General features: G+C 39.5%; 2 protein-coding genes across 5 annotated transcripts; one reads left to right on the top strand and one right to left on the bottom strand.

The window, feature by feature from the left end:
* Positions 1-6: 6 nt before the first annotated feature.
* On the bottom strand, positions 7-12,140 carry LOC137592419 (clustered mitochondria protein homolog). 2 transcript variants are annotated; one of them, XM_068310578.1, is made up of 28 exons: positions 11,861-12,140; positions 10,524-10,636; positions 9,954-10,125; positions 8,949-9,086; positions 8,696-8,850; positions 8,446-8,600; positions 8,177-8,299; positions 7,965-8,097; positions 7,791-7,883; positions 7,535-7,701; positions 7,189-7,368; positions 6,669-7,103; positions 6,509-6,582; positions 6,320-6,424; positions 6,088-6,188; positions 5,810-5,962; positions 5,669-5,731; positions 5,321-5,553; positions 5,141-5,225; positions 4,463-4,616; positions 4,207-4,346; positions 3,794-3,874; positions 3,530-3,655; positions 3,315-3,424; positions 2,069-2,162; positions 1,853-1,978; positions 1,684-1,757; positions 7-1,025 (listed from the first exon to the last, which is right to left on the bottom strand). In XM_068310578.1, the coding sequence occupies exons 1-28, from the start codon at positions 11,907-11,909 to the stop codon at positions 416-418; spliced, it is 4,242 nt and encodes a 1,413-aa protein (XP_068166679.1). In that variant the 5' UTR covers positions 11,910-12,140; the 3' UTR covers positions 7-415. The 2 variants fall into 2 exon arrangements, with proteins under 2 accessions (XP_068166679.1, XP_068166681.1); XM_068310580.1 differs by having other exon boundaries at positions 10,524-10,633.
* Positions 12,141-13,240: 1,100 nt separating this feature from the next.
* ddhd2 (DDHD domain containing 2) lies at positions 13,241-25,048 on the top strand. 3 transcript variants are annotated; one of them, XM_068311603.1, is made up of 18 exons: positions 13,241-13,357; positions 14,074-14,251; positions 16,255-16,447; positions 16,537-16,730; positions 16,861-16,950; positions 17,280-17,400; positions 17,534-17,623; positions 17,722-17,863; positions 17,995-18,203; positions 18,504-18,565; positions 18,662-18,781; positions 19,807-19,902; positions 20,176-20,352; positions 20,797-20,952; positions 21,396-21,498; positions 21,599-21,760; positions 22,707-22,875; positions 22,994-25,048. In XM_068311603.1, exons 2-18 carry the CDS (start codon positions 14,138-14,140, stop codon positions 23,073-23,075), a joined length of 2,280 nt encoding a protein of 759 aa, XP_068167704.1. In that variant the 5' UTR covers positions 13,241-13,357; positions 14,074-14,137; the 3' UTR covers positions 23,076-25,048. The 3 variants fall into 3 exon arrangements, with proteins under 3 accessions (XP_068167704.1, XP_068167703.1, XP_068167705.1); XM_068311602.1 differs by lacking the exon at positions 13,241-13,357 and adding an exon at positions 13,484-13,607; XM_068311604.1 differs by lacking the exons at positions 13,241-13,357; positions 14,074-14,251 and adding an exon at positions 13,508-13,607.
* The last annotated feature ends 557 nt before the right edge of the window (positions 25,049-25,605 follow it).

Below are 25,605 nucleotides of genomic sequence, written 5' to 3'. Positions count from 1 at the left end.
ACCAGAAATGATGCAGACTTTATTAGTGATTGTAACTGGCAAAACAGAATGAACTGTAAAAACACTGATTTTGCAGGGGTTCTACTCCATCTCATGACTCGTGCTTGTTCTGAGCATAGAGAATGTTTTGAGGCTGCAAAGACAGATTCACAATAAAAATCATATCCTTCCCTAAATGTTTACATGAATAGAAACTACGTGTGTCCAAAAGACAGTAAAGAGTTGAAAAAAAAAAATACAGCACTCAAGTCTCCCAGCATCTCCCAGCATCAGCAATAACATCTCCAAAACAAAGTAATAATTCATCAATCTGTTACGCACTGCTTCCTGGATCAAATTACATCTGGGATGCTGGGAGAGTTTTATGTTACAGCAGTGACTTGTAAAAACTCGACTACAACACTGTGATATCTCCTCACTCCTCAACTGCTCCATTAGCTGCCACTTTCTCTGCTACTGCTGTGTCTTTGATTCCGGTCTCACGAGCTTTTGCAGAATTTGATACAACTTGTGCCCAGGTTCCTTTGCTTTTGAGCACTGAGGGGCTGGTGGGAATGTTTGAAGTTCCATGTATGTCACCATTCACCTCGTTTGATGTAGACTTCACTTCGCCTATTGCATTCGATTTTATATCTCCATTGGCAATGCTGGTTGCCTCACCTGTAGCCCTAACCTCTGAATCCCCGTTCACTTCCTTGACCCCGACATCTGAAGCTGCTCTGTCACTGTCCCCATCGTTCTGTCCAGCTTGTTCCTCCTCATGACCGTTGGCTGAAATAACAGCAGCACCCTCCATCAAGGTCTTCTCCCCTGGCTGCTCCTGTTTGACCTTGCTGGTATTCTCATCTGCTGCATTTCCTCCAGCCTCAGGTTCCTTCCTGCTTCCTGTTTCTTGATTTGAGCTTTTCTCTCCCCCTTCCACAATCTCTGAGGTGCTGAGCTTGTTGGGCAATTTCAGTCCGAGTTCTTTCATGACTGCTGCCTTTAGTTTTAGGTGTCTCTGCTTAAATTCCTGGAGCTTGTCACTATGAAAACAAAACATTTATGAGAGCATTTCTTGAAAAAATATTTAAATATACAGTATATAGTTGGCATATATATATATATATATATATATACACTGTATATAGTTGGCATCAACTTTTTCATAAGATGGTAACTATAACAGCACTTTGTGGACACATTATCCAATCTGCCCAATTCTAGATGTCTTACATGGATACCCATCAAAAATAATTCATACTGGTGTCTAAAACTAAACAGGATAACTCAAACTCTGTTGTCTGGCTACTTGTTATCTTTTAGTGGATAATTAGATTATCTCAGATAATTCCTTCAGGTGTTCAACAGATCTAAATGACTGAATCAATGTTCAACACAAACACTGATTATTTTTTAAAATCATGATATTTAGATCATTCCCTGAAAAATGAATCTAAAATTGCCTTCATCTTGCAATGCAATGAAGAAATTAGAATCCCCGTCTTTCTACCAAGTTTAACAGGAATCGGTTTGACGCTTTTTACTTAATCAGGGAAATTATCGTGGGTAAAATGTGTGTTTATGGGCATCTGTACCAGTTTAAAAAATCCAATCAGTGAAGTTGATTATCATTTCAGGGTTAACATACCATTTCATCACTACGATATTTGATGTTGTACTGATTTTATATGTAATATTTACCTTTGTCCAATCAGCTTTATCCCCAATACCAAAACCATTTGCTCCTGCAACGTGTCTGTTGTTGGAGTGAGACACTGAGAACAGTGGAGACAAGGGGATTAATAAACGTGTTAAGGTTCAAAGAGGTTATGAGTAACAGAGGTCACATGAGCTCCTGAACATACAGTACCTCCACTGTTTGCTCTGTGCCGTCAGCTCCTGCCTGTCTGAGGGAACGCTCCACCTTCACTGCCTGTGTGGTTATGCTGCACAAAAACTCTTTGCTGGAGCGGGTCTGAGAGTGGTCCTCTCCAAACTGAGAGATAAAATAACCATTAGATGAATGAATGCTTGAACACAGAACCAATGAACTCATATCTTGTTTCTCTGCAGAGGATATACTAACCATACAGGTAAAAGCAGTGAGGGCCTCTTTCTCATGAGTCATTGCGCTTCGGTAGTCACCTTTACTGCACATCCACTGGGAGAGCAAATGCTGGCTGCTCAGACATGAAAGCAGAGAGGAAATTAAACAGATCAAAAGACAACTTAATCTCTTCCTGCAGGCATTGGCTCATGTTCTTTTCTTAGTTGGCTGAAGGGTGACATGTACCTGATGACTTATTTAAAGTTAATGATTTACTGTTTTTAAAGAACAGATATTTGAGATTCTGAAGTACTATTTAGTTTGGCGTCTGCATGCTTTGGGGAATCAGAGGCAGTTTCCCTCTTTTTTGCAAGATTTGTTTCTCAGTTACTTTGTGATATATGGATTACTAGAGATATTAAATATGGAGTTTGAAATGGATTGGTAAATAACTAAAGATCTGGGGGGTTGGGTAGGGTTTAGGTTCTGTTGAGTTGTTTTGTTGGATTTGTATTGTAAAACGTGAAAATAAAATATGACCTTGGGAAAAAAAAAAGATCTGATCAGATCCACTTTTATATATGATAGAGGGATGTTAAATCATTCATAAGAAGCATATTACCCCCGTTACACTGTTTAAAATTGATCACTAATCTTTCTTCTACTGTAGCAAATGCTTTGTGAAAATTGGATCTTTCTTCCTAGGGAATATTTAAAAAGTAATTAGTGGGATATCTAAAATGAAAAAAGAATTGCATCACACCACATTCTGCCAACTTCTTGAAAGGTCATTTTGATTTTTTGTTCTTGTACTTTTTGATCAAAGACTTCCCGTCAACTTCTACCATCTGGTTAACACCCTTCCCACTGAAAGATGACAGACTGCCTGAACGGGAACAGAGGAGGCATTTGTTAAAATTGTTTAGAGTTCTTATCTGCGGATCTCAAAAATGTCCTCCTGACAGAACATAACTTTTCAGAGAAAAGGGACAGCTGCATAATCCAATTATATGACATACACCATAATACAGCTGGTGATGATCAGTTTCCCAAAACTCAGGCTTGTATTAGGAGTGTTGAATGCTGCGTTTTACTTAAATTTTATGTGACTGCTAACAAAATCTGGACAGTACTAACGGTTTCTTTTTTAATTTCTGTTTTGAATGATATCTCTCCTCCAGCCATCTTCTTGTAGATTAGACAATCACAATCGTCTTCTTTATGTTTTGATTGGAATATTCTATGCGTTTCGCACAAATTATGGGTGCATGCTATGACATCATACCTGAAAGCGGTGTATACACTTGTGGGGCCAAAGAAAGAGGAGTTGAGTTTGACAGCATTTTTTAAATAGCGGCCACCCATGTCTCCTGTCAGCACCAACCCAAGACAGCTCTGTAAAGAAAAAAACAAAAACAAATTTTCACAAATATCTGCTATGATGTTACTGTGAAAAGCATGTTATATCCTTGTGATGTGCGATAAGGTATTGTAACCTACATCCAGTGTTGCGACGTAGGGATGGTCTTCTCCATGGACCGTAAGTGTTAGTAAACGAGCTCTGAGTAGACACTTCTGAGCCACGGCAGTCTCTCCTCCAGCAAACATATACACACTCAACAGGGCCTAGGTATGACAGCAGAATTACCAACACACATGAAACAGTGCTTACTCTTAAAACTATGGAAATGAACAGCTATGAACCCAGCATGACTTCTGGAAGTACACAACAAATTTAACCATGCACACACAGGTGAAACTCACATATTGCTGAATAGTGTTCGGATGGTCAAAGCCAAACACTCTCTCACTGATGACCACTGCTTTCAGCTGGACACTGCGAGCCTTGAGATCAGACATCACAGTCTCACATATACCGTACATAAGCTCCTTAAAACTTTCTGAAATTTACACAAAAACTTCAGCTTCATCCAAAGTATTACAGTATGTTTTGGCACAAAGAGCAGAATATGGAAGGCAGATTTAAGGCCTTTTAGGTAGAGCTGGCATCTAAAAATACTGCAATATCAGCCTTGTATAATTTGTGCATTCAAAATTTTACTTAACCTTTTGGATGCTCAAATGCAGGACACTAACTTTATACAAAACAGAACAGGTAAAGTAAGATAAAACTATGCATGGCACACTGAAATGCAGTAAAGCGGCTGTAAATTTACCTCTGCTGCCTTTCCCTGCAGGTAAGTCACTTTGGCCAACAGGCTGTAACAATAACAGGCCTCAGGATGTAGATCATCACACACTTTATTAAACAAGTAGACTGCTTCTTTCAGGTGGCCATGGGCCTGGTCCATCAGACCTGCAGCAGGTTTGCAACAAATATACTGTTAATTTTGGTTTTGCTGAAAAACATGCATTGAACACAAACTTCAGAAATGCATTAATCCAGTTAAATCGACCGTTTTATTGACGCACCTTTGTGAATGAATGTCTGTGCAGCTTTATACATTGTTGAAGCTTCCACAGTTGTGATGTGAATGTGCTTGACAATAGGAAAGATGTTGAGAACATCGTCTGGGCCAATAGGAGCTTTACTTTGGTGGTCAAGGAAGTAGTCTCTCAGTCTCAACTGGTATGAGATGAACAAAAACCAGTCAGCAACCAGAACCAAGGCAATCAGACTGAAACATCCCACGACACCCCTGAATTCAAAATTTTTATCCAGAATTATGAAAGTAGGTCAGGGTATGTCACTACGTCAAAGCTAGTGCTTTGATCTATGGTCTTACTCACACTGGCCTTCTCCCTCATCTGTATCTTATCCTGTTCTTGAGTGTAAAAAATGTTTAAATTTTAGCCTGATCTAGTTTTCTCAAGGTCAAGGTCATCATCTCATTTTCATCCCCTTTGTTGCCTGAGTAATGCACTTTTTGTTTCATCTTTCCATCTGCAATGGTTGTGACGATATTTGGTGAACGGACGGACGGACGGACAAACAAACACTGACAATTAAAATACATCCGCTACACGAGATGTAAAGACCAAATTATTTTCAAGTTTTTATCTGCTGGCTAACATTTCCACTGCAATTCATTGTGTTTTATGACACAGTTACTGAGCAATTGCCTCAGACTACAAAGAACACATTGCTACCTGAACTCCAGTCTTCAAACAGAAGTCTCTCAGTAGAGAGATCTTCTGGAGGCCGTAGTGCTCCCATAGGTGGTTCGGGCCAGAGCTGTCACAGAGAAATATTGTTTGACAAAATGGGCTCTATACCTTTACATACATAAATAACAAGCACAAGGTGAGAAATAAAGGGCAAAACCTCACCCAAGGTAATCAGTGATGCCATATGTTTCAACTGCATCCTGACAGACCAGGTTCCATAGCTCATTCCCTGTAAGCATACTCCAGGGGGTGCTTTCAGAGGCACTGGTCCCTCTGCTACGCCGCCTTGACTTCTTCTTAGTCTCCTCCCCAACAGAAGTGGGTGTGTAGTGGGGAACCAATAGGCAGCAGAGGAAGTGACTTACAGCTGCAGAAAGACTTGGCACATCCACACCCTGCACAGACACAAGGTTGCAATTCATTTTTCCTGGAGCCCATGGGTCTATACTTGCCCCTATTTCACCAACTAATTTTGAGGTGGAAGACTTCTTCCTAAACACTGTCATGTACCTGGAGGAAATTGTTGAACACTCGGCGTGTTGAGCGCATGAAAATTTCTCCTACGGCTGTTCTCTGGTTGAGACAAACAGTTACGTTAGAAAGACTAATTATGTCTGCTTCAATTTTGACTATGATATCAGTCAAACACACCATTATATGCCTCAAGCACTCCTTGTGTTCTGGCTGGTCAGTAATCTTGATAATGTGGCCTAGGTAACGGAGGTTGATTCCTCTCTTGTGCAGTGCGTGCTTTAGAGAAGCTCCATCCATTGGCGCCTCATTGCTTTGCAAGCAATACTCCACCTGTGTACACACACACACACACACACACACACACACACACACACACACACACACACACACACACACACGTTTCATGTTTGCAGTGGATGTGTCCATTACAGAATGTAAACAATGAACGCACTTACAAAGTTTGGTATCTGGTGCATGACAATGAACGATGCAGCTTCCCTCAGTAACCTCTCCTGCAGCTTTGTTGACTTGCTATCAGCAGGTGGGAAGGATACTCCTGAGCACAGAACAGTAATGTTGTCATACATTAAGTGCTTAACAAATAAAGTTGCATTGGATTGGATACATTGTTTTGTCATACAACGTTTAGAGAATGCGTGTGTTTGTGTGTGCAGTTCCTCACGGTACCAGGAGAGAAGATGTTTGGGTTGAAGCGCATTTCAAAGATGATGTCACTAACAGAGCCCACTTCTTTACAAGCAGCTCGGACGGCCTCAGTCGCTCTAGAGTCACCTACAAGTACAAATTTTATATGGACGGCTGTTTTCATGCATACCTTGATTTCCATTTAGGTGAAACTCATAAAAAGCTTCTTACAAGCTGTTGCACACTCTTCAAATCCTCCATTTTTGTCCAATATGTCCTTCACACACAGAGTGAACTGACTATGTCTAAAAAGAAGTGACAGCAAATCTTCATCTTAGACAAAATCTTTATAAACTGAGTTTAGTCGTGTTTTAATTAATGCAGAACTCACTTGTGCTGGATGAAGGCCTGCACCAGCTCTGGCTTCAGTCTACATAGTCCATGAACATAGCTCTTCGGGAGGCCAGAGGCTGAGTGATAATTGTCTGGCCAACCTTCTTTAAGACAGCTGTTCTCTTTGTCCTCCTCACAGCTTTTGTTCTTCTTCTCTTCTCCAGTAGTTGCCTGACTTTCCGTCTCCATCTCTGGAGAGAAGTTGGCATCAGCTGGGAAGGTTCTGAATACATCAAGGATGTAGAATCTTCCATCAGCTCCCAACAGTCCCTGGGCATCTACTGAGGTGAACAGAGGCACTTTGTGACCCTCAGGCGCCACAACAACATGTCTCTGGAGATTAAGAGACTTGGCACCATGAGCCAAGAGTTCTAGTAGCCGCCTGCGATGCGGAGACTCTTGAGGTCCTGCATTTATCCCATAAAGCAAGCCTCTAGACAACAGAAGAATAAAATGAGACATAAATTTCAGGCAACTCGACAACAATGGATCACTGTATAACTGGTCACATGGTGTACCTTGAGGCAGGGGAAGCTCCTTGGTCCTGCTCTGAGCCTTCCAGACCAGGGGCCAACCCCTGAGCAGACAGTCGCACTCCTCTGTAGTCCACAATGGCAGTAGGCAGAGTGTGCAGTCCCTGTATTCCTTCTATGTTGCTGTAGGCCTGAACACCTTTGAGCTCCATCCTCTGAGCAGCCCTGCAGGTAAAAAGATGGGCAGGCATTTGTCCAAACAAACCCATTCTATAACAGACTCAAAATATTTTATTAGGCTCTTGTCTGACAAAGCAAGTGGATGCCATGTGCTAACAAAGAGTCAAAATGGAATGGATTAAAATCTACAGTATCTTGCTATTAACGATACCTGCGACCTCTTTCCCCACCAAACATTGAATTTGATGCTCCTTGGCTCATGAGCAAGCCACCCCACAGGAAAGCTGGGTCTTCGGGGGCACCATTCACCGGCTCCACAAGACCGTCTACAACAGTCTCTGCTCCCTGCACCACAGCCCTAACAAATGCACTGTTTACCTTAAGAAAAAACAGGTATGAATCAAGCTGGAGTGGAAGACTTTAGTGAAAGAGAACAGCCAAGCTAAACTATGTGTTTTCTAGGCTACCTGGAGCAGAGCTCTGTCTCTTTGCAGTTTCTCCTCCAACGTGCGGACTGGAAGATCTCTGGCAACTTGCAGCTCCTCATTCCAGTCTGGGGCCTAAATAGAAACAAGAAGTTACACCTCTGCCAGCAGCACGCCAATAACAGATACCAATAGCTGCTCTGTGTCGTAAATAACCTGTGCTGCTTGTTCGTCTTCCACTCCCATTCTGCTGAAAGTGTTTTTATGAGTACGAGAGGCACAGGGAGGTCCGAGCCAGCTCAACGTACGGTAAGGAGTGGGCAGCACCTCTACTTCAGATACATTAGGCCTAAAGAAGAAAAATTAGGATTGACATCAAACATCACAGAATACTGTCGCAATTGTTTCTGCATGGGTAATGACGTTACCTGTTTCTCAGTGCGCTAAAAGTTTGTTTGAAGGCTGGGCTAATGTGACACAGAAGGTCAGTGAAACTGTGATAAACTGGGGAAGACTGTACAGGACGGGGATCGAACAAGTCCTCTGTAGACCTAAGACGAGCAAAAAAACCAAGAATCAAGTTTAAGGTTTTTTTAAAATTAGGTTACTCAAACAGAAGGGTACATTGCTATTAAACCCAAACGGCGAACAAAAAAGAGAAATGGTTTGAGTTACAAGCACAGCATGAATGCTTTACCTATTGATAAAGAAACCTTTTGGACAGGATGTGATCTCACACTGTCGCCCCTCAGTTGTGACCACAGTGATGTACAAGAAGTCACCCTGTAGCTTCCTGTGTCCTGGAGGTGGATTCCAGGAGCTGAGAGACAAGTCCTTCAAATAGCTGGTTGACTGAAGAGACAAATAAAGACAAAGAGTTAGACATGTCAGTGTTTTTATAATGGGCTAGCCCGCTGAGGGAAAAAAGGTTCCAGGTGTGGACATACTTCTGTTTGGGAGCCCTGTGGTAGCACGGCCATGAGAGGTCTGTCTGAGGAACCAGGGAGGAGATACTCAGGAGGAGATCCATCCTGGTTTGATGTTTCCGTTTTGGTATTGCTTAAAGAGCGTTTCAGGCTCTTAGCAGTAGGTAAACCAGAGTCTGCATCGGCAATAAAGGAAAAATTGAGTGTGTGTTTTCTTGCATTTGTACCTTTGCATTAGACTTTTATCTCAGTGTGCAGCATGTGTGCATAGTACCAGTTGTCAGTGCATGTGTGATTGTCCCCAGTACACTTGGTGAGCGCCCTTCTCTCAGTGCATCTTGGGGGCCAGATGCTCTCAGCAGATCCAGCACACGAGTCAGATGAAGCCGGGCTGTGCGGGAGGTGTAGGGTTCTTGAAAGACATGGAATTAAAATAATAATAATAATGAGTCATTGACCATAAAAATCTAACCTCAAGAATTTGGATTCATTTTGAAAGTATAATTAGGCTGCTAGTTATTTAAAAAAATATTTAGCTAATCGTGGATTGACAACTGACATTCAAAGGTTTCTGTTACAAATTGATTTTAGGATTAATTGTCATTATTTCATTTGCAACACTCACAATAGTGAAGATAATTGTTTATTGAACCAGAGTGCTTATATTTATACTATGTGAAATTTTAAATTTTATCAGCATTTTTAGTATCAGATACTCAACTATGTGTTATTCATATCGCCATAAATCTGCCTGTGTACATTCTGCAAAGACCAGCAGATCGGCTGCAGGAGAAGTTGTGGCATCATGTTGAGGGAGACATACTAATTGGTTTGCACACAGGCGTAATCTCTGCAACTGTAAACTTGAATTGTGACTCGTAAATAATGAGTCAGCTGTATGAGAAAGAGAGTAATGATGTAATGAAACTATGGGTGATTTTATTCCATTTTGATGCTCCAGCAACATAATTAACTGCTATGCAACAATAACGTACTGTATGTACAGCACAAGTCATTAAGGCGCATTACATAACAAATTCTTAAACGCCTAACATTTCATATTCCTAATTAATGTCACACAGTAAATTTTATATGTTGGAAAATATATACATTTTTATATGGAAGACAAACTTTAAAAAACTGAGAGCTGCTTTTAACAGAAAGTAACTCTCAATGCATAAATAAGCTATTTATGAATTATCCAAATGTGGATTAGAAACCAGAACTAAAAGATACCTCTCAAAAGAACCAACACAGAGGGAAAACAAATTGGAGATACCTTCCACCAGGCGGAGGACGGCTCCTGGTTTAAGGCCCTTGATACTTTGCAGTTCAGTGAGGGGGTCCAGAGGTGTGCCGGCAAACGACAGTGACAGATTAGAACGTGGCTTCACCTCATCCTTCAAGAGTAGCATCATCACTGCATCTTGAACAAGCCAAAATCCATGAATCTACAAAAAACAAGACAAATGGTTGGCAACAGCATATAATATCACCTGTGTGCTTATTATATATATATATATATATTAAAAAATCTGTTCCTATACACCTAAACACAAGTAAAAGAGAAAAGAGTACTACAGATAGCACAAGCAATTATTAATACTGATTGAACATGTGTATTAGAATTTCATTCTAATAGGACTCGTGGAAAGTGTTAAATGCAGACTGGAACTGGTCGCAGGGATGTTTAATATCAGTATAAAAATGACAGATTCAACACAAAATGGATAAAAAATTGCTGGCAAAATGTGACCTCGGTTTTCTCTGTCAGTTTCCTTCACAAGTCAAGTGTAACCATTAATAAACTACGAAAGAAAAGGGAGGAAACAGTAATAACATTTTGTACCTGCAGCTCAAACGGCTCAACTCCTCCTCCCTGAATCTTCACAGAGAACGACGACTCGTCATCTTGCTTTATACCAGTGGAATCTTTTCCATCAGTCTGGCCAACTGCATCTGCTAGAATGGCAAATCACGAAATCAAAATTAACTAAACATAAAGCCGTGCAATGGATAAGAAAAATAACTGGTTGTGTTCCTGCTTTTGGCTCATTACAAGGCAGGATTGCTGTGATCTTGAAAAAATTAACCTGACAGACAAAGCATAAACATGACTTATTTTGTTCAGATTCAACTGTCCATTCTTTGTCGCAGAATCAAACAATGGCATTAATCTCTGAAAATATCCTGAGTTTCATGAGTCTGTGTGTGTGTGTGCCTGAGGGCAAGAGTGATTATGTGCAAGAAAATGTCAAACAAAAGAAAACGGGGTGTGTCTGACTTATGACACGCACAGAACCAGCGGGTAAGCAGGACCCAGCGTGTTCCTCAAGCAGCGGTGTGACTTAAACCTGTTGAATTTGTCTGCTGGCCTTCAAGTCATGTCAGGGTAAAGGGACAACCACACCCACCACTGGCATGTGGAGACAGCAAAACTCTAAAACAAATAAACTCACAAAGCTTTAGGATGGCAGTTGAGTCAGCTTGCATGAGTGCAAGTGTTATTGCTTGCAAAACATTTTGGATAAAGTTCATTGCACCCAAGGAGAAATTTCACTTTGCATGTCTCAACCTCCTCCTACAGTAAATCCACCTCGGTGTTACTCTGGGACTCATTTAGTATTGGAAAGCACCCAAAAAAAAAGGCTTTGCTGTTCTCACAGATTTTTATCCCTTTTGAGGAGGTAGAACACCTCAGGGTAATCTCATCTGTTAAAACACATCATTCATTAATTATGTTGTTTCTTGAGAAAGGGAAGTGGCAGAGGTTACAAGAGGATGTGAGGCCTGCTTGAAATTGAAGCGACGGGATAAGCAATCATATAAGTGGACATATAGATGGACATATAGATGAGTGGAAAGGAAAAAGAAAGTAGTTGGAAGAGTTTTACTTTTGCATGAACTTTTGCACATCACACGAGCTAAAAGCTATACCTCAAGGGATCCTACCTGATATATTTTGTTTGTTTATTGAAACTCAAACATGCTCAACAGAAATGTTGAAAAAGTAGCTAAACCACGTCTACACCAGTCATGTTTATTGCAGAAGTGTTGTGCTTAAACTCCCACCCTCCTCACATTCTCTAGTGAGGGGGAAAAAAGGAAGAAAAAAAAAGGAGGGGGGAGTGCAAAAGAGAGAACGAAAGTAGCAGAAAAGAAAAATAGATTGCAAGAATTTCTCACCAGTTTTGGTCTGATTTCGTCCTCCACCCCTCCGCACTTTGTCCTTCATGGTTACGTGTTGGTTAAGTTTTGCAGAATTTTATTTCTATTGGCTGGAAGTTCCTTTTTTTGTCCAAAGTCTTACTTCAAACAGCTGTAAAACTACACACTACAGGACAGAGTGAGCACAAGTGTGCAACTAGACTACTAATGAGCTCAGCAGTGTGAAAGTAGAAAGCTGTAGAGGATTTTGACTCCTGTCTCACTCTACAACCCACACCAGGCTTATCTGTTCTTCCTGAGTGAAAAAGCCACACCCTCTTATTGCTCCACACAGCATGTCCCTTGTTGGACTGGGGTGTGTCCATGTGTTCAACCTCTGCTGGCTCTTCCCTTTCTGGCATGCTTCACTTCGGACGCCTCCTTCATAAACCCTGAGAGGAAAGACAGCTGAGAATAAAGCACGTTGTGCTGGAAGGCATTTTGGACTCTGCTGCCCCAAAACGTTGTTATTCACATCACGGTCACAGTAGTTTTCATGGTATGTGGTTGACTGAAGCCTCCCTCCCCCCCACACACACCCCATTAATTTATAACCTTTTGTGGTCCAGTGAGCAATCACACTAGGAGGACAGTCTTATTTGACTGATCACACAGCAGTCAGATCAGCATGAATCCCATACATAAAAAACTACAGGACCTTATATAACTGGAATCCTAACCCAAATAAGCATTGAAGAGATCAGATTTCATGATGTCTGCTGTTCACACTGTTACAAAAACAGTCACACATCTGAGTCACATCCATAATAAAAACGTGATTTAGGCCATTTCTACCTGCAGAGTGAACCATGAAACAGTTAACCTAGCTGCCTCAAAGGGGTGTGTCAATGTGATTGCTGTCTCGTTGTATTGAGATGTACTACTACGTTCACATTTTACACATACCAGGTCACATTCAAACATAAACCAGTCCAAAGACTTCTGGGCTGGGTTATCAGGTGACTTGTTCAGTACTGATCACATTCTGTGACATATAAAAACCCAGATTTAGTCAGGATAATGCTAGCATTATAGAAATACAGTGAAGAGTAATGTAGTCGAAAAATTAAAGAAACTGATTATTGAGTCCACAATTGATATAAATTTAGATACTGTACATAATTTGTTTAAAATGTCATATTTGAGCTCCTAACATAGCCCAAAACAACCACACATTTGTAACTATGGGATACCTGGAGAATATTTTATGATTTCCTTCTGCATTATTGGTATACTGTAATTTGAACTGTGAATTACCTACAGACTTAAATCAAAGTCTAATTTTTTTGCAAAATTCATGACGTCAGCCTCAGGAAAAGGGGGCGGTTCCATGATGATGTGTTTTATGTCGCCTTCAGGATCCCCTCTTAAAGTTTGATATTTTAAATTTAGTTGTCACTACAGCGTTTGTTTCCAGTGATCGGTTGAACGTATACTTGGTACGTGTTTCAGCGGATAACATATCGGATGATGAAGGTAAATTTATGATTTTCTTAATTTATTTCGAGTTATTTTTCCATTTCCTTTGGACGATGTTCATTTATTATTAGATGTTTTATCCCTTTACATGCCATAATAGTTTGCGAACGTAAATATTGTTAGTGATAATTCCGAGATGACGTGAACTCGCAGTGTCTGACGGAAGGACGTCCTTATCTAGCCGAGCTAGCCAAAACAACCGACACGACGAATTCAAATCCTCTATTTGAACTGCATGCAGTTTGCGGTGAGTTAAACAGAATAACTGTCTATAAGTAGTTCTGTAACTTCTAACACGGAGAGTTTAATTCTAGTATCTTATCTTGGTGCTAGCATGACCCTAAACCAATTTTTAATGAATTAAACAGTGGGCTGTGGTTGTTACGTTCATACAGCAGTAATGACAAATAACCGTTATCTCTCATTATCTACGACAATGTCGAGAAATTGCTGCGTACATCGCTTCAACGCTCAGTAAATACACTTAACCCAGCTAGCTCTCACGTTACGCTAGCTGTTTACATTTGGCAGCGGATAAGACGACCGCTGAATGAGTGAGAGCTAATGTGATCCGGCTTGTTTTTACTCCATAAAATTACCCGTGATGCCCCATCGTGTACACTACGGTGTCGGGACGGGCTGTAACTTGTGGTGGTGATGAAGTTGTCATGGATTGAAACGTGCGCGTTCTGACAAGAGATTATTTGTTTCAGGTTCTTTTGTCTTGAAAGAAACATGACAAATTCAAGTCAAATCTGAGGTTGAGGTCTTGGGCTAATGTCACACAGTCCCAGTGAGGAGGGGGCTCGACCTCAGGCTGCCCCAAACACTCATGACCTGATTTATAACCCTCCCCAGGCTGCAGCCGGAGGAAACACACCTGACGATCAGGTTAGACAGCATGTGAAATGTTTTTGCATGATTTTTTTTTTTTTTTTTTGGCCAAAAAACAAATTCTGTAGCTTTGCCTTCCAGGACTGGTGTTGAGATTTAGGTTAGGTCAAGCATTGCACATGTGTGCATGTAGATTTAGGGAATGAGAATGAGATCAGGGATTGAAGGTCAAAGGACTGCTTTGGTCCTTGTATTGATTGTACACTAAATATTTTATTTCCGGTTTATTCAGTCCCACAATAGAGTGGCTAGAGTGGTATGGTATCATTGTAACTGTACAGCAAATCGTAAAGTTCAGTTCAGTTCATTTTATTACAAATATATATTAAAAGCATTACAAATTCGTTCACATACAATAGGTGGCAATGCATATTTGTAAATGGGACACCCTTGAAGCAGCATTTAGCTTATGTATGGGGCCCACAACAATAAACAATATTTAAAACAAACATTCAGTGCTTACCTAACCTGTACCTACCTAAGCTTACCTACCGACTAAAACATACCTTTCTTCCCTACATACATTTTAATTGCCTACTTTAGTTTTGCTATCATGTGTATCCTATGTAATTTATAAAAGTACACATTTTGTTGTAAACATTATACTACTTTTTTTTAAATTCCCAAGTTAATACTTTGACTTATGAATGGTTGAAGTATTAATTTTGACCATTCAAAGTTAATACTTTGAATTGTCAAAGCATCACCTCGACCCTTCAAAGCTACTGGTCAAAGCAACAGCTACTGTTTATTATAGTTTCCTAAGAGCTCCATTTTTAATTTCTTTTTTAAAAATGAACAGAGATGATGCAGCTTTAATGTCCGTGTTCAGCTCGTTCCAAACCTGCGGGCCTTTACACATCACACCAAAGCTTGTGCACTTTAGTTCTCTCGAAAAGGGATCTTCAAGGGAAATAAGGTGTCTCAACTTACAAAATAAACCAACATATTTGGATAATTTATTCACCAGATGATCAATATGATTTTTAAAGTTGAGGTGTTTGTCAATTTTAATTCCAAGAAATGTACAATTTAATCTTTCAATGTTTTTACCATTTATTGAGATGAAGATTTTTTTTTGCTTCTGTTTGAGCTGAAAAGGATGAATTTAGTGTTATTAATATTTAGTGATAATTTATTGGAATTAAACCACTTGTCCACTTTTTTTAGTTACTCATTTATAGTATTCTGTAGAAATGTGGGGTCTTTATGGGATAGAAATAGCTTTGTATCGTCTGCAAATATTACTTTATGAAGGATTTGAGACGAATTTGTGAAGTCATTTATATAAATAATAAATAATAACGGGCCTAGGATTGAGCCTCGTGGGACCCCGCAATTAATACTTTTACGGTGTGATTGCTGATTATTGATGTGCACATATTGTTCCCTTTCATATAAGTAGCTTCTGACAAGCTCCTTTCATATAAGTAGCTTCATACAAATTTAAAGAGCCACCATCATGTTCATGGATGACTTCAATACTTCCTGAACTATGATAATCTGGAAATCATCCATACACCGTAACAGACAATTATGAATCACTAGCCTGAAGGGTCTTTATGACAAGCAAGCACATATCGAAAGGTATTACAGTACTTTTATTGCACTGAAAATCAGACTTTGGAGCTGTGTGCAACATGGACGTTTGTGTCAGCTAGTGGCAGGCTCTCCCTTTCAACAAAGCAGTACAGTCTCAAGTCATATATCCACTTGTGGTTAGGAAGGAATAAAACAAGTGTTTGTGTTGCCATTTCCATGAGGTCTGATCCTGCACAATCAATTGTCCCTTTCTCTGTCTCATGGTCTGGGGTTGTTGATGGGAGTTCAATCAAAGAACACAGGGTCAGCTCAGTTATCATTCTTTACTGATACATGACCGGTTACAAGGCAGAAAGATCACTGCTTTTTTTTTTTTACTTGGTAACTGAGCGATATTCTGACAAGAGACGTATTGATTTAGCATTTTGACCATGATGGAATCTTTTTTTTTTTTCCAGGTATTGCCTGTTATAAATGAGGGATCTCCTTCTTCCACATCCTCCTTTGAGATACTTGACATGGAATCAGCCCCTGCTCCTTATCAAGAAGTGCATCCACACTGGTTCTTCTGTCGACTAGCTGAGGACAACAGGTCCTGGCTTCCTTTCAGCAGAGATGATTCTGACAAACTAGAAAAGGCCTGCAAAACTGGTAAATGGGTTTATATTTTACATGTATATTATATTTTTGTAATTAGGCACGTGGAAAATCTGAAATCATTTTTTAAATTTAATGTTTAGTAGGAGAAAATGAGGAGGATGTGGTGGTAGCTGTGGATGGAGAGCGTTTTGACGTACATATCAAAGAGAGGAAGCGCTATGCTGTGTACTGGGATCAAGCTCCCACTGAAGTTCGCCGCTGTACCTGGTTCTATAAAGGAGATAAAGACACCAGGTTTATGCCTTATCCCGAGGACTTCAGCAAAAGTCTGGAGGTAGTCTGAGTCTCACTCATCACATTTCTGATTTCTACACCTTCTGACTTTATCTGCTTCCTAACTTTAACTTGTCTTACTTTAGTTTTGCTTTGATTCCTTCCTGATTCCTTCCCCTGAAATTTTTCAGGATGCTTATATGACTGCGGTAACCTTGGGCAAATGGAAGACGAAACTGGAATTTCCCAGTGGAGAGACTGTCATCCTACACAATCCTAAAGTAATGCCTCATGTTGAAATATGACCATACATGTTACAAGGCATAATATGTTTGAAGACCTTTGAAAATCTTTAGACCCACACAAAAATAATCCCTTATGACCAAGTACTGTAGTAGTTTGTGGTTGTGTCCTTATCCATAGAAACCCTATTTCTGCTTGTTCTTTCATTATTTAGCTTTGTTTCATTTCCAGTTGTGTAGGATGGACCTGGTATTTGCTGCGTATAATTAACTGCCTTTATATATAAAGGCAATTAATTATAATTTTTTTATTAGTTATTGTTTCATTCTTCAAAGCTTGTTCTTTGTCATTTCTGTTTCTCTCTCAGCTGATAATGCAGTATCAGCCAGTAGGATTGCAGGATGACTGGGTGACCTCCCCCTCAGAGCAGAATCGGCCTCAAACAGTCAAAAGAGGAGTGGACAATATCTCTGTTGATATTACTGAGGGTACTTTATGTGTATGAATGTATCAGAAAGAGAATCTTTGAAGTAATCCGATTTTGCAAAGTATTTATACTACATATTTTATACTGTGTATTTTACTATAGTTCAATGATCTTATTTGTTTGTGTGTTCTTAGGTGAACCAGAACAGGTGGATCACCTCGTCTTTATGATTCATGGCATCGGTCCTGCATGCGACCTGCGCTTCAGATCCATTATACAGTGTGGTAAATGTGACTTTGTGTGTGCATGCAATGTATACATATATTCTGTATGCATTTATTTATATGTACGCATGACTTGATTTCTTCATGTCTCTCTTCAGTAAATGACTTCAGAAATGCTTCCCTGTCCCTCCTGGCTTCTCATTATAAGCTCGCTCAGCAGGATGGCAAAATAGGAAGAGTGGAGTTTCTCCCAGTCAATTGGCACAGCGCTCTACATGGTGATGCTACTGGTGTAGACGAGTAAGTATGAAGAGAGACGAACAAAACTTGACTTCTCTGTTGTTTTCACAGTGGTTGCAGAAAAAATATCTAATCCTATCTATCCTGTCTGCTCTGTTTCATTTTTTTTTGCCCATATTCCCTATTTCCAGGGATATCCAGAGGATTACTCTGCCTAGTATCAGCAGGCTGAGACATTTCACTAATGACACACTGCTGGACCTGTTTTTCTATAACAGCCCAACATACTGTCAGACAATAGTGGACACAGTGGCCTCAGAGATCAACAGACTGCACACACTCTTCAAACAGAGACACACAGCGTTCAAAGGAGCAGTGTCAGTTGTTGGCCATAGCCTGGGTAAGACATGCATAAACATGCAATTAAACTGCTGAACTTCAATTAAGGCATTAAAAGCTGTCATAACACTCAAAAGGAGAACATTCGCAGCCAGGAGTGTGTACCATATAGATGTTCTGTATATGCACACAGAGGAAGAAGTCATTTATTCAGCATTCTGGAAGAAGAGGAGCTGTTTTTATGCAGTGATGTCAGAGATTTCCTGCTCTGATTCACATTGGACCTCTTATAGGAAATATTCCTGAATATTTCAGAGATAGACTACTGGTGTGTAAAAGATGTTTTTCTCTCATACCTCAGGTTCACTGATCCTGTTTGACCTGTTAACTAATCAGAGGACTGATTCTGAACCCAGAAAGAGGGTATAATCACATTCAGAGAAGAAGAAAACATTAATAGATTTCTTAACATGTCGCTGAAGAAATAAATGTCCATATCTGTCTCCCTTTGTTCTGTAGTTTGCCTCTGATGAGCACCATCTGCTGAACTGTGACACCTTGGAGGACACTCTGACCAGACTGGGCCTACAGCAATACTTAGCTAAATTGCAGGCGGAAAGTGTAGACCTGGAATCTCTAGTAATACACACACACACAAACACACACACACAGACACACACACACACACAAGATATAGTGGTACCTCTATTTACGAAATTAATTGGTTCCGGAAGAAGTTACGTAAGTACAAAATTTCGAAAGTAGAGACACGTTTTCCATGCAAATGCCCTAATCCGTTCCAAGCCCCCCAAAATTCAGACATAAATATTTTATAAAGTATAAAAATGCATCAAAACATGTAACAAATACATGTTACAATTACATTATTACAGAATAAATGAGAGTTGTGCATAATGTAAAGAATAAAGGATAAAAATGATGGTCATTTACCTTTTAACTGCTGTCCTCATTGTTTTTTGCCCTCTGGTTCTTGCGCTCCTGCCTCACCATGCCGAACAATAAATTCCAGTCCTCCTTTTGAACTTCTCCAATCACCCAAGCGATGCCTTAAACTCCTTAAACTTCCTTTTGTTTTAATAACGTGTCAATTGTAGATGCATTACGGCCATAGTCTTTGGCGAGATGAACCAAACGCATCCCTGCCTCATGCTTTTCTATGACCTCTTGCGTTGTTTGTATGGACAAAAAAACTCTTTTCTTTGTCTTTTCTTTTCCTCTTTTCTCCGTCACTTTCTTGGGGTCCATAGCAAATACTCAAAACGTTAATATATTTACGTAAAACTATCAGAACACCTTATGGGTCGAGAGCCGAATGACGAGGACCCTGCATAAACACCGATCTAGCTCCACACAGAGATCCCTCTTAGCCAATGGGATGCCAGGAAGATACTAGGTAATAACCAATGGCAGAGCAGCTATGAGAATGTTGCGTTCAGGAACCTGTGGAAGCTGCGAGTATCAGCCCATGCTGTATCTTTACCTTACGTAAATCAAAATTTCTTTCGTAACTGGAGGTAATATTTTCCTGCTGAGAAGTTTCGTAAGTAGAAAATTTCATAAGTAGAGACATTCGTAAGTAGAGGTACCACTGTACTAATGCAGTTGCAGTAGATAATTATAATTGTATGAGTTTTCTCTTTTAGGGTCTTTGCCAAGACAGTGATCTCAAAGATTTAGGAATTCCTCTTGGTCATCGGAAGAAGATCTTGAACTACATCAGACGGAAAAGGTTGCCAGAGGTCAGATGTAGCCTGAATCTTGCTTGTCTCATCTTTACAATATATGATGAACACACCCTCTTAAAACTCGCACATTAAATCACATGACTATGTACATTGCTTAAACTATGTTGAGTATTTGGTAAGATCAAAGTACTTGTTAAAAACACTGAGAAATAAGACATTTTTTGTGGCCAATTTCCTGTATGGACAGCATTGTTTTTCATTGTTTTGTTTTTTTAAGTATTTCCAGGTGTCGTTTAAATTACATTTTATACTCCTGAATCTAAACAGTGTTATAAGACAGGAGCATCATGTCTGGCATCCGGGATCCAAGTTCCAACTCAAACAACAAGTGATCAGGATAGTAACCAGTCAGCAGGATTAGCGAAGCAGCAGTCCCAGTTCAACAGGACGCATTCTGTCACCAGTGCTGTGGACTATGAATATTTTGACGTGGGCATTGGGCAGGTACGGTACATAAACTCAGATGTGACATGCTTGGCAGTGCTTGTAGAAACAACCTGTGATGCATCACCTTCCTGCTTTTCTCCTCCCCTGCTTGCCTGGACAGACCAATGGAGGAATAGCCAAGGGACAGGTGTGTCTCACATGGTGTCCCCAGGCTCTCAGACCTTAGCCCCTCTTATCTCTTTGTGTGTCCAGTTTCTTTTCACCTATAGTCTGGTCTGGTCAAAACAAAACGCCAAGCAACTAATTTCTATTCACCATCCTATGAGCAGCAGGGTTTCCTCCATTGTGTCATGACTGAGGCTGCCATCTTTGTCCCATCAAGTCACACAACCCATCGCCACACCCTGTGTGAATGTGTGTGTCTGTATTTCCAGCGCCATTTTGCAATTATCATTAAAAAAAAATTAATGCAATGTTTTTGATGACATATTTTCTCAACAGGTTTCTATTGACTACCCACAGCTGGCCTTTCACCCTCAAACATTTTTTGCTATTGGATCTCCTATTGGAATGTTCCTGACTGTTCGTGGGCTGAAATACATAGATCCCAATTACTCCTTCCCTACCTGTAAGAGCTTTTACAACATCTACCACCCAGTGAGTAACCACAGATTTATAGTTAATGTATTATACACTCAGTCCCCAAAAAGTGCAATATCTTCATGTATTTTTCAGTTTTCACAGAAAAGATTAATGATGACAGTTCTATGTAGTTAATTATTATGTATTTTCCAGCTGCTTTAGGGGGAGAGCCCATTGCAAGCTGTTTTGCTAACTGTTAACTAGCTTTATTTGCTACCTCAGCTCCTCCCATGCTCCATTGCTTTCAGGTGAAGCAGGACAAAGGTGAAGGCACTAAAAAGATGGTGGTTGCTTGATTCATTCTTTGAGCCCAGCAATGACTCCTTACAAACATATGGGATATATCATGTTCATATTTTATGCAGTCTGTCAATTAACAAAATTTTAAATTGTAGACAACCACTAGTGAAAAAACTGCACTAGTAGTTGGAGTTTCAATAATTTCTTCACTTTTTTAGTATGACCCAGTTGCCTATCGGATAGAGCCCATGATCGTGACTGATGTGGATCCGGAGCCCATGCTGATTCCTCACCATAAAGGCCGCAAAAGAATGCACTTGGGTATTGCTGTCCATTTCTTCTTTTATCTGTGGAACCATATTGTTTACGGGCTCTTGCTTTGTACGTTCAGTAATAATCATTGTTTATCATTGTTACATAGAACTAAAGGACAGCTTGACTCGTATGAGCATCGATTTGAAGAACAATGTTATGGGGTCGTTGCGGATGGCGTGGCAATCCTTTGCCAGGCTACCAGTTGTTGCACTGCCCCCGGTGGTTGAAGGAGAAACTCCAGTACAGAGAAACCTTCAAGAGACACTTGGTAGAAAAAGCAAATTTATTTTCTTTTGTATATTTGTGGATGTTATGTGTGTATGCGTGTACACAAGAGTCTATATATATTTCTTCACAGCCCGTAACTGACCTCATAGTGATAAAATTACTGATAATTTTACATTTTCATATTTAAACACAAGTATGGCTAAGACTGGGTAAAATGTAGTTTCTCTGAAACCATAAGAAAAGGTCCAGACTTGTTGCATGTTTGCTTCTTAAATCTCACATTTCAAACTGGTGAGCTCATTCTCCTGCACACTTATTGAGCAAGGCAGGCTTGACATGTTTCCTTGTGTATTGAATATTCGGAAAGTAGATTATCTGACCTTTTGTCACAGTGTCAGAAAATTCGATTACACTTCCTCTATCAAAAAGAGAAAATGTGATTATTGATGCAGACTCTCTCTATTCCTATTTTTCTTTCCCCTGAGTGCTCCCTAATGCAGTAAATGTGATCATCTTTTTTTTAAGACTTAATTACTGAAACCTCCTTCAGGCCTTTCTGCTTCAGTCAATTCTGTGGTTTAATTCAGTGACAGCTTCAATGGTTCCGACATCAGAAGTCAATTGAGGGACCTGACTATGACTCCAGTGACAATAGTACATGTGAAATAGTAGCACTCAAAATGCTGAAACTCAACCAGAATGGAATGCCATGCCATTAATCAATACAGTAGTTGGCCAAATTGTGGAGCTGCATGCATGCACTTGTACTACCTTGTATAACAGGACCTTAAGTACACTTCACCTTGGTCTGTGTGAAACACTTTTTATAAATTGCAACTTCTCTGTCAAAATATTTTATAACCAGTTCAGAAAAGGCGACATATCTTAAAAGTCTTTATTGTATGTACATGATGCAGACATGGATGTAAATGACCAGATGACGTAGGCATACAAGGGATAATTTTAGTTTACCTCTTTCCCCTCAGGTGCTTGCGAGGAGACAAACTCGGCCAGATCGGCAGCACAGACGGTGCAGCCTGAAATTAAAATGGGGATGTTGAACGGTGGTCGAAGAATCGACTATGTCCTTCAGGAAAAACCCATCGAGAGCTTCAACGAATATCTTTTTGCCATCCAGTCTCACCTATGTTACTGGTGAGTCATACATGTACAGTATGTGAATGCAGTTATTGTGCTAATTTTGTTTGTCTTTACATTCATTTTAACTTTATCAGAAAATTAAATAGTTTCCTCCTGTCTGTGTGTCTCTTAGGGAGTCTGAGGACACAGCTCTCTTGGTGCTGAAGGAGATCTACGACAAACTAGGAGTAGCCTTTGAACAGCCACAACAGTAATTCAGTGTTATGAATATAGACTTGCATTTTCATGTGATACTAACTTAAAGTGAGAAAATGAAGCACAGTTCATGACCCTGAGGCTGCATAATGCTTTTACACAATGCCTAACTGTCTGGATGTTACCTAACTGATATGATCTGTGAAAACATCTGTTATGCCTCTGGTCGCACATTTTTTCGAGATGTATGTTTTTTGGTTCACCTTTGAGGTTGTTTATCTGTCTGTATGTTTATAGATTTTTTTTCTTTTTCTTTCTTGACCATTGCCGAATGTATTGTTATTTCACACATCCCACATTTCCAAAAAAAAAAAAATTGGTCTGGGGAAACAAAAGAAAGTTTTTCGTCAACAAGAATCTTTGTCAAATTTGACATTGTGTCAAACTCGAATTCCTTATCACAACATACCATATTCTGTAAAGTGTATTATATACTGTATATTACCCATTACCTCCAAAATAACCTCCAAAAATCAAAACTATAGAACTTGTTATTTTGTGCACAACATGCCATTCTCCTAAAAAAGACATGAAACTCAATTTACCGACAAAACAATCCCTTAAAGTTAACATTCAGTGTTAATAGCAGGTCCAGCATAGTTCGATTTGGTTGACCATAAAATGTTTACAGCATCGTTTTTGTTTGATTATATCTGTACCTTTATCCACGACAAATATAGTTGCTTCAAGGTTGTTTGTCATTTTGTTTGCCTTTTGATAGTGCGTTTGTGTGCATTTATGTACTTCTGAGTGCACTTTGTATGTGGAAGCAGAAAGGCTAGTTTTACTGTCTGTTCCAGGTCTATGTCATTCCTCATCTGTCATTTCATTCTATCTCGTATCTTTGACTCAAAATCCATTGTCCTGTAACCATACTGCTTGGATATAGGCTGACATCCTATCCAGACATTTACATATTTTACATAATTTAAGAGCCAAATGATTAATGTTTTACTTCAGTTGTTCCTTTTGTGCAATATTGAAAAATGACTGTATATATCTGTATTTTATGCACATTTGTGTTAGAGCAGGGGTTGTCAACATCCTTCTGCTCCTGACCCAATTGTTGATTTCAAAATGTTCAAAATAGTTCAAAATTGCAATTAAGACAGTAAATTAAAGCATAGATTTGTTTCAAAAAACCGCAATGAACAGATTGTATTTTCTCTGTCTTAAAGCACATTATTTTATATTAAAATGTATTAAATATTGATATATTAGTAGTAGTATAAATATGAATTATCTGTGCCTTCGTGCTGAACAACTTTGGGTCAGGAGTATAAAGATGCTGAACTAGGTTGAATGTTTAACTTGATAAATGACCAACATGTAAGACAGGGCTCTATGGCCCCCACAACCAAAGCTTTGAATGGCCCGTGTTTCGTTTTTCTTGCTCTAGGGATGCATTGAATTGTAAATTATTTTTATTATCATTATATATAGTAGATTCTTGTGAACCTTACCCTTACCTCTGTTTCTGTCAGGTTTTTTAAAATAGTTTCCTAATAGTCAAATGGGGCTGTATGGTCCATGATTCCTTTCATATCACAACGGTTTTTGCACATAATGTAAAAAAATGTCAATACATACTTAAAACAAAACTTTATAAAGACCCTATGAACATGGTCATACCTTAATAAAAAGAGTTTACTGTTCAATTCTCGTATTCTCAAACTCACCGAATTGACCTGCAGCTTTTATAAAGGTTTGGGTTGAGGACGAGAAAACCAGAAGAAAAGAAGATTTATATGAAGATTAAACTTCAAAACAAACGAGATGCTTCATATTGGATCGTTATCGTTAGAACAGGTTATAACGCATGTTGTACTCAGCGGTTCATGGTGACGTCACTGATTAACAACCTGCAAGTGATTACTCTGCGCATGCGCAGTCATGCTGGCATCTCAAATTTGTATAATTGAACAGCAACCCCCCGCTTCGCAACTATGAAACTAGTGCAAGTATTCCTGTGTTTTGGCTTTTGCTTGTAAGGTAATTATAATATTTATTTTTTACAGACTGTTTCATTCTGTGTTTGCTCGTCATTCGTCACACAACACTAAGAATTGTAAATTAACAGGCGTCCGGACTGACCTTTGCTCTCATGTTCAATACACATAAAGTTTATTCAAATCACGACCGCATTAAATCACATGTAGTGCATATTATTTATTTAATTACTATTTCCGCGTTGCGTTTTTAAATTAAAATGAGCAATATATAATTAAGACCTTAATAATTATTTCAGTGGTAAGAAAATTACTATAACTTTCTACAGTCATCTCAGTTCTTTTCTGGATGCTGCCCGACACGCCTGTCCTCTGGGTGGTTGTTAATGAGACAAACGGAATGGGTAACGCAGAGATGGGGAACAAAATACAGGTAACTTAAAAATAACTTATTAACATTGAGTTAAGAATAGCACTGCATAAAAAAATCAAGTGAAACTACTTTTGAGAGCATTGCAGAATTGCAGGCAGAGCTCAAAGCAGTTTGAAACCTGTCTCTCAAGAGTTTAGTTAGTTGATT

The sequence above is a fragment of the Antennarius striatus genome, chromosome 3 (assembly GCF_040054535.1).
Source record: "Antennarius striatus isolate MH-2024 chromosome 3, ASM4005453v1, whole genome shotgun sequence".
Taxonomy (NCBI): domain Eukaryota; kingdom Metazoa; phylum Chordata; class Actinopteri; order Lophiiformes; family Antennariidae; genus Antennarius; species Antennarius striatus.
This window is presented reverse-complemented; position numbering and strand designations above follow the sequence as displayed.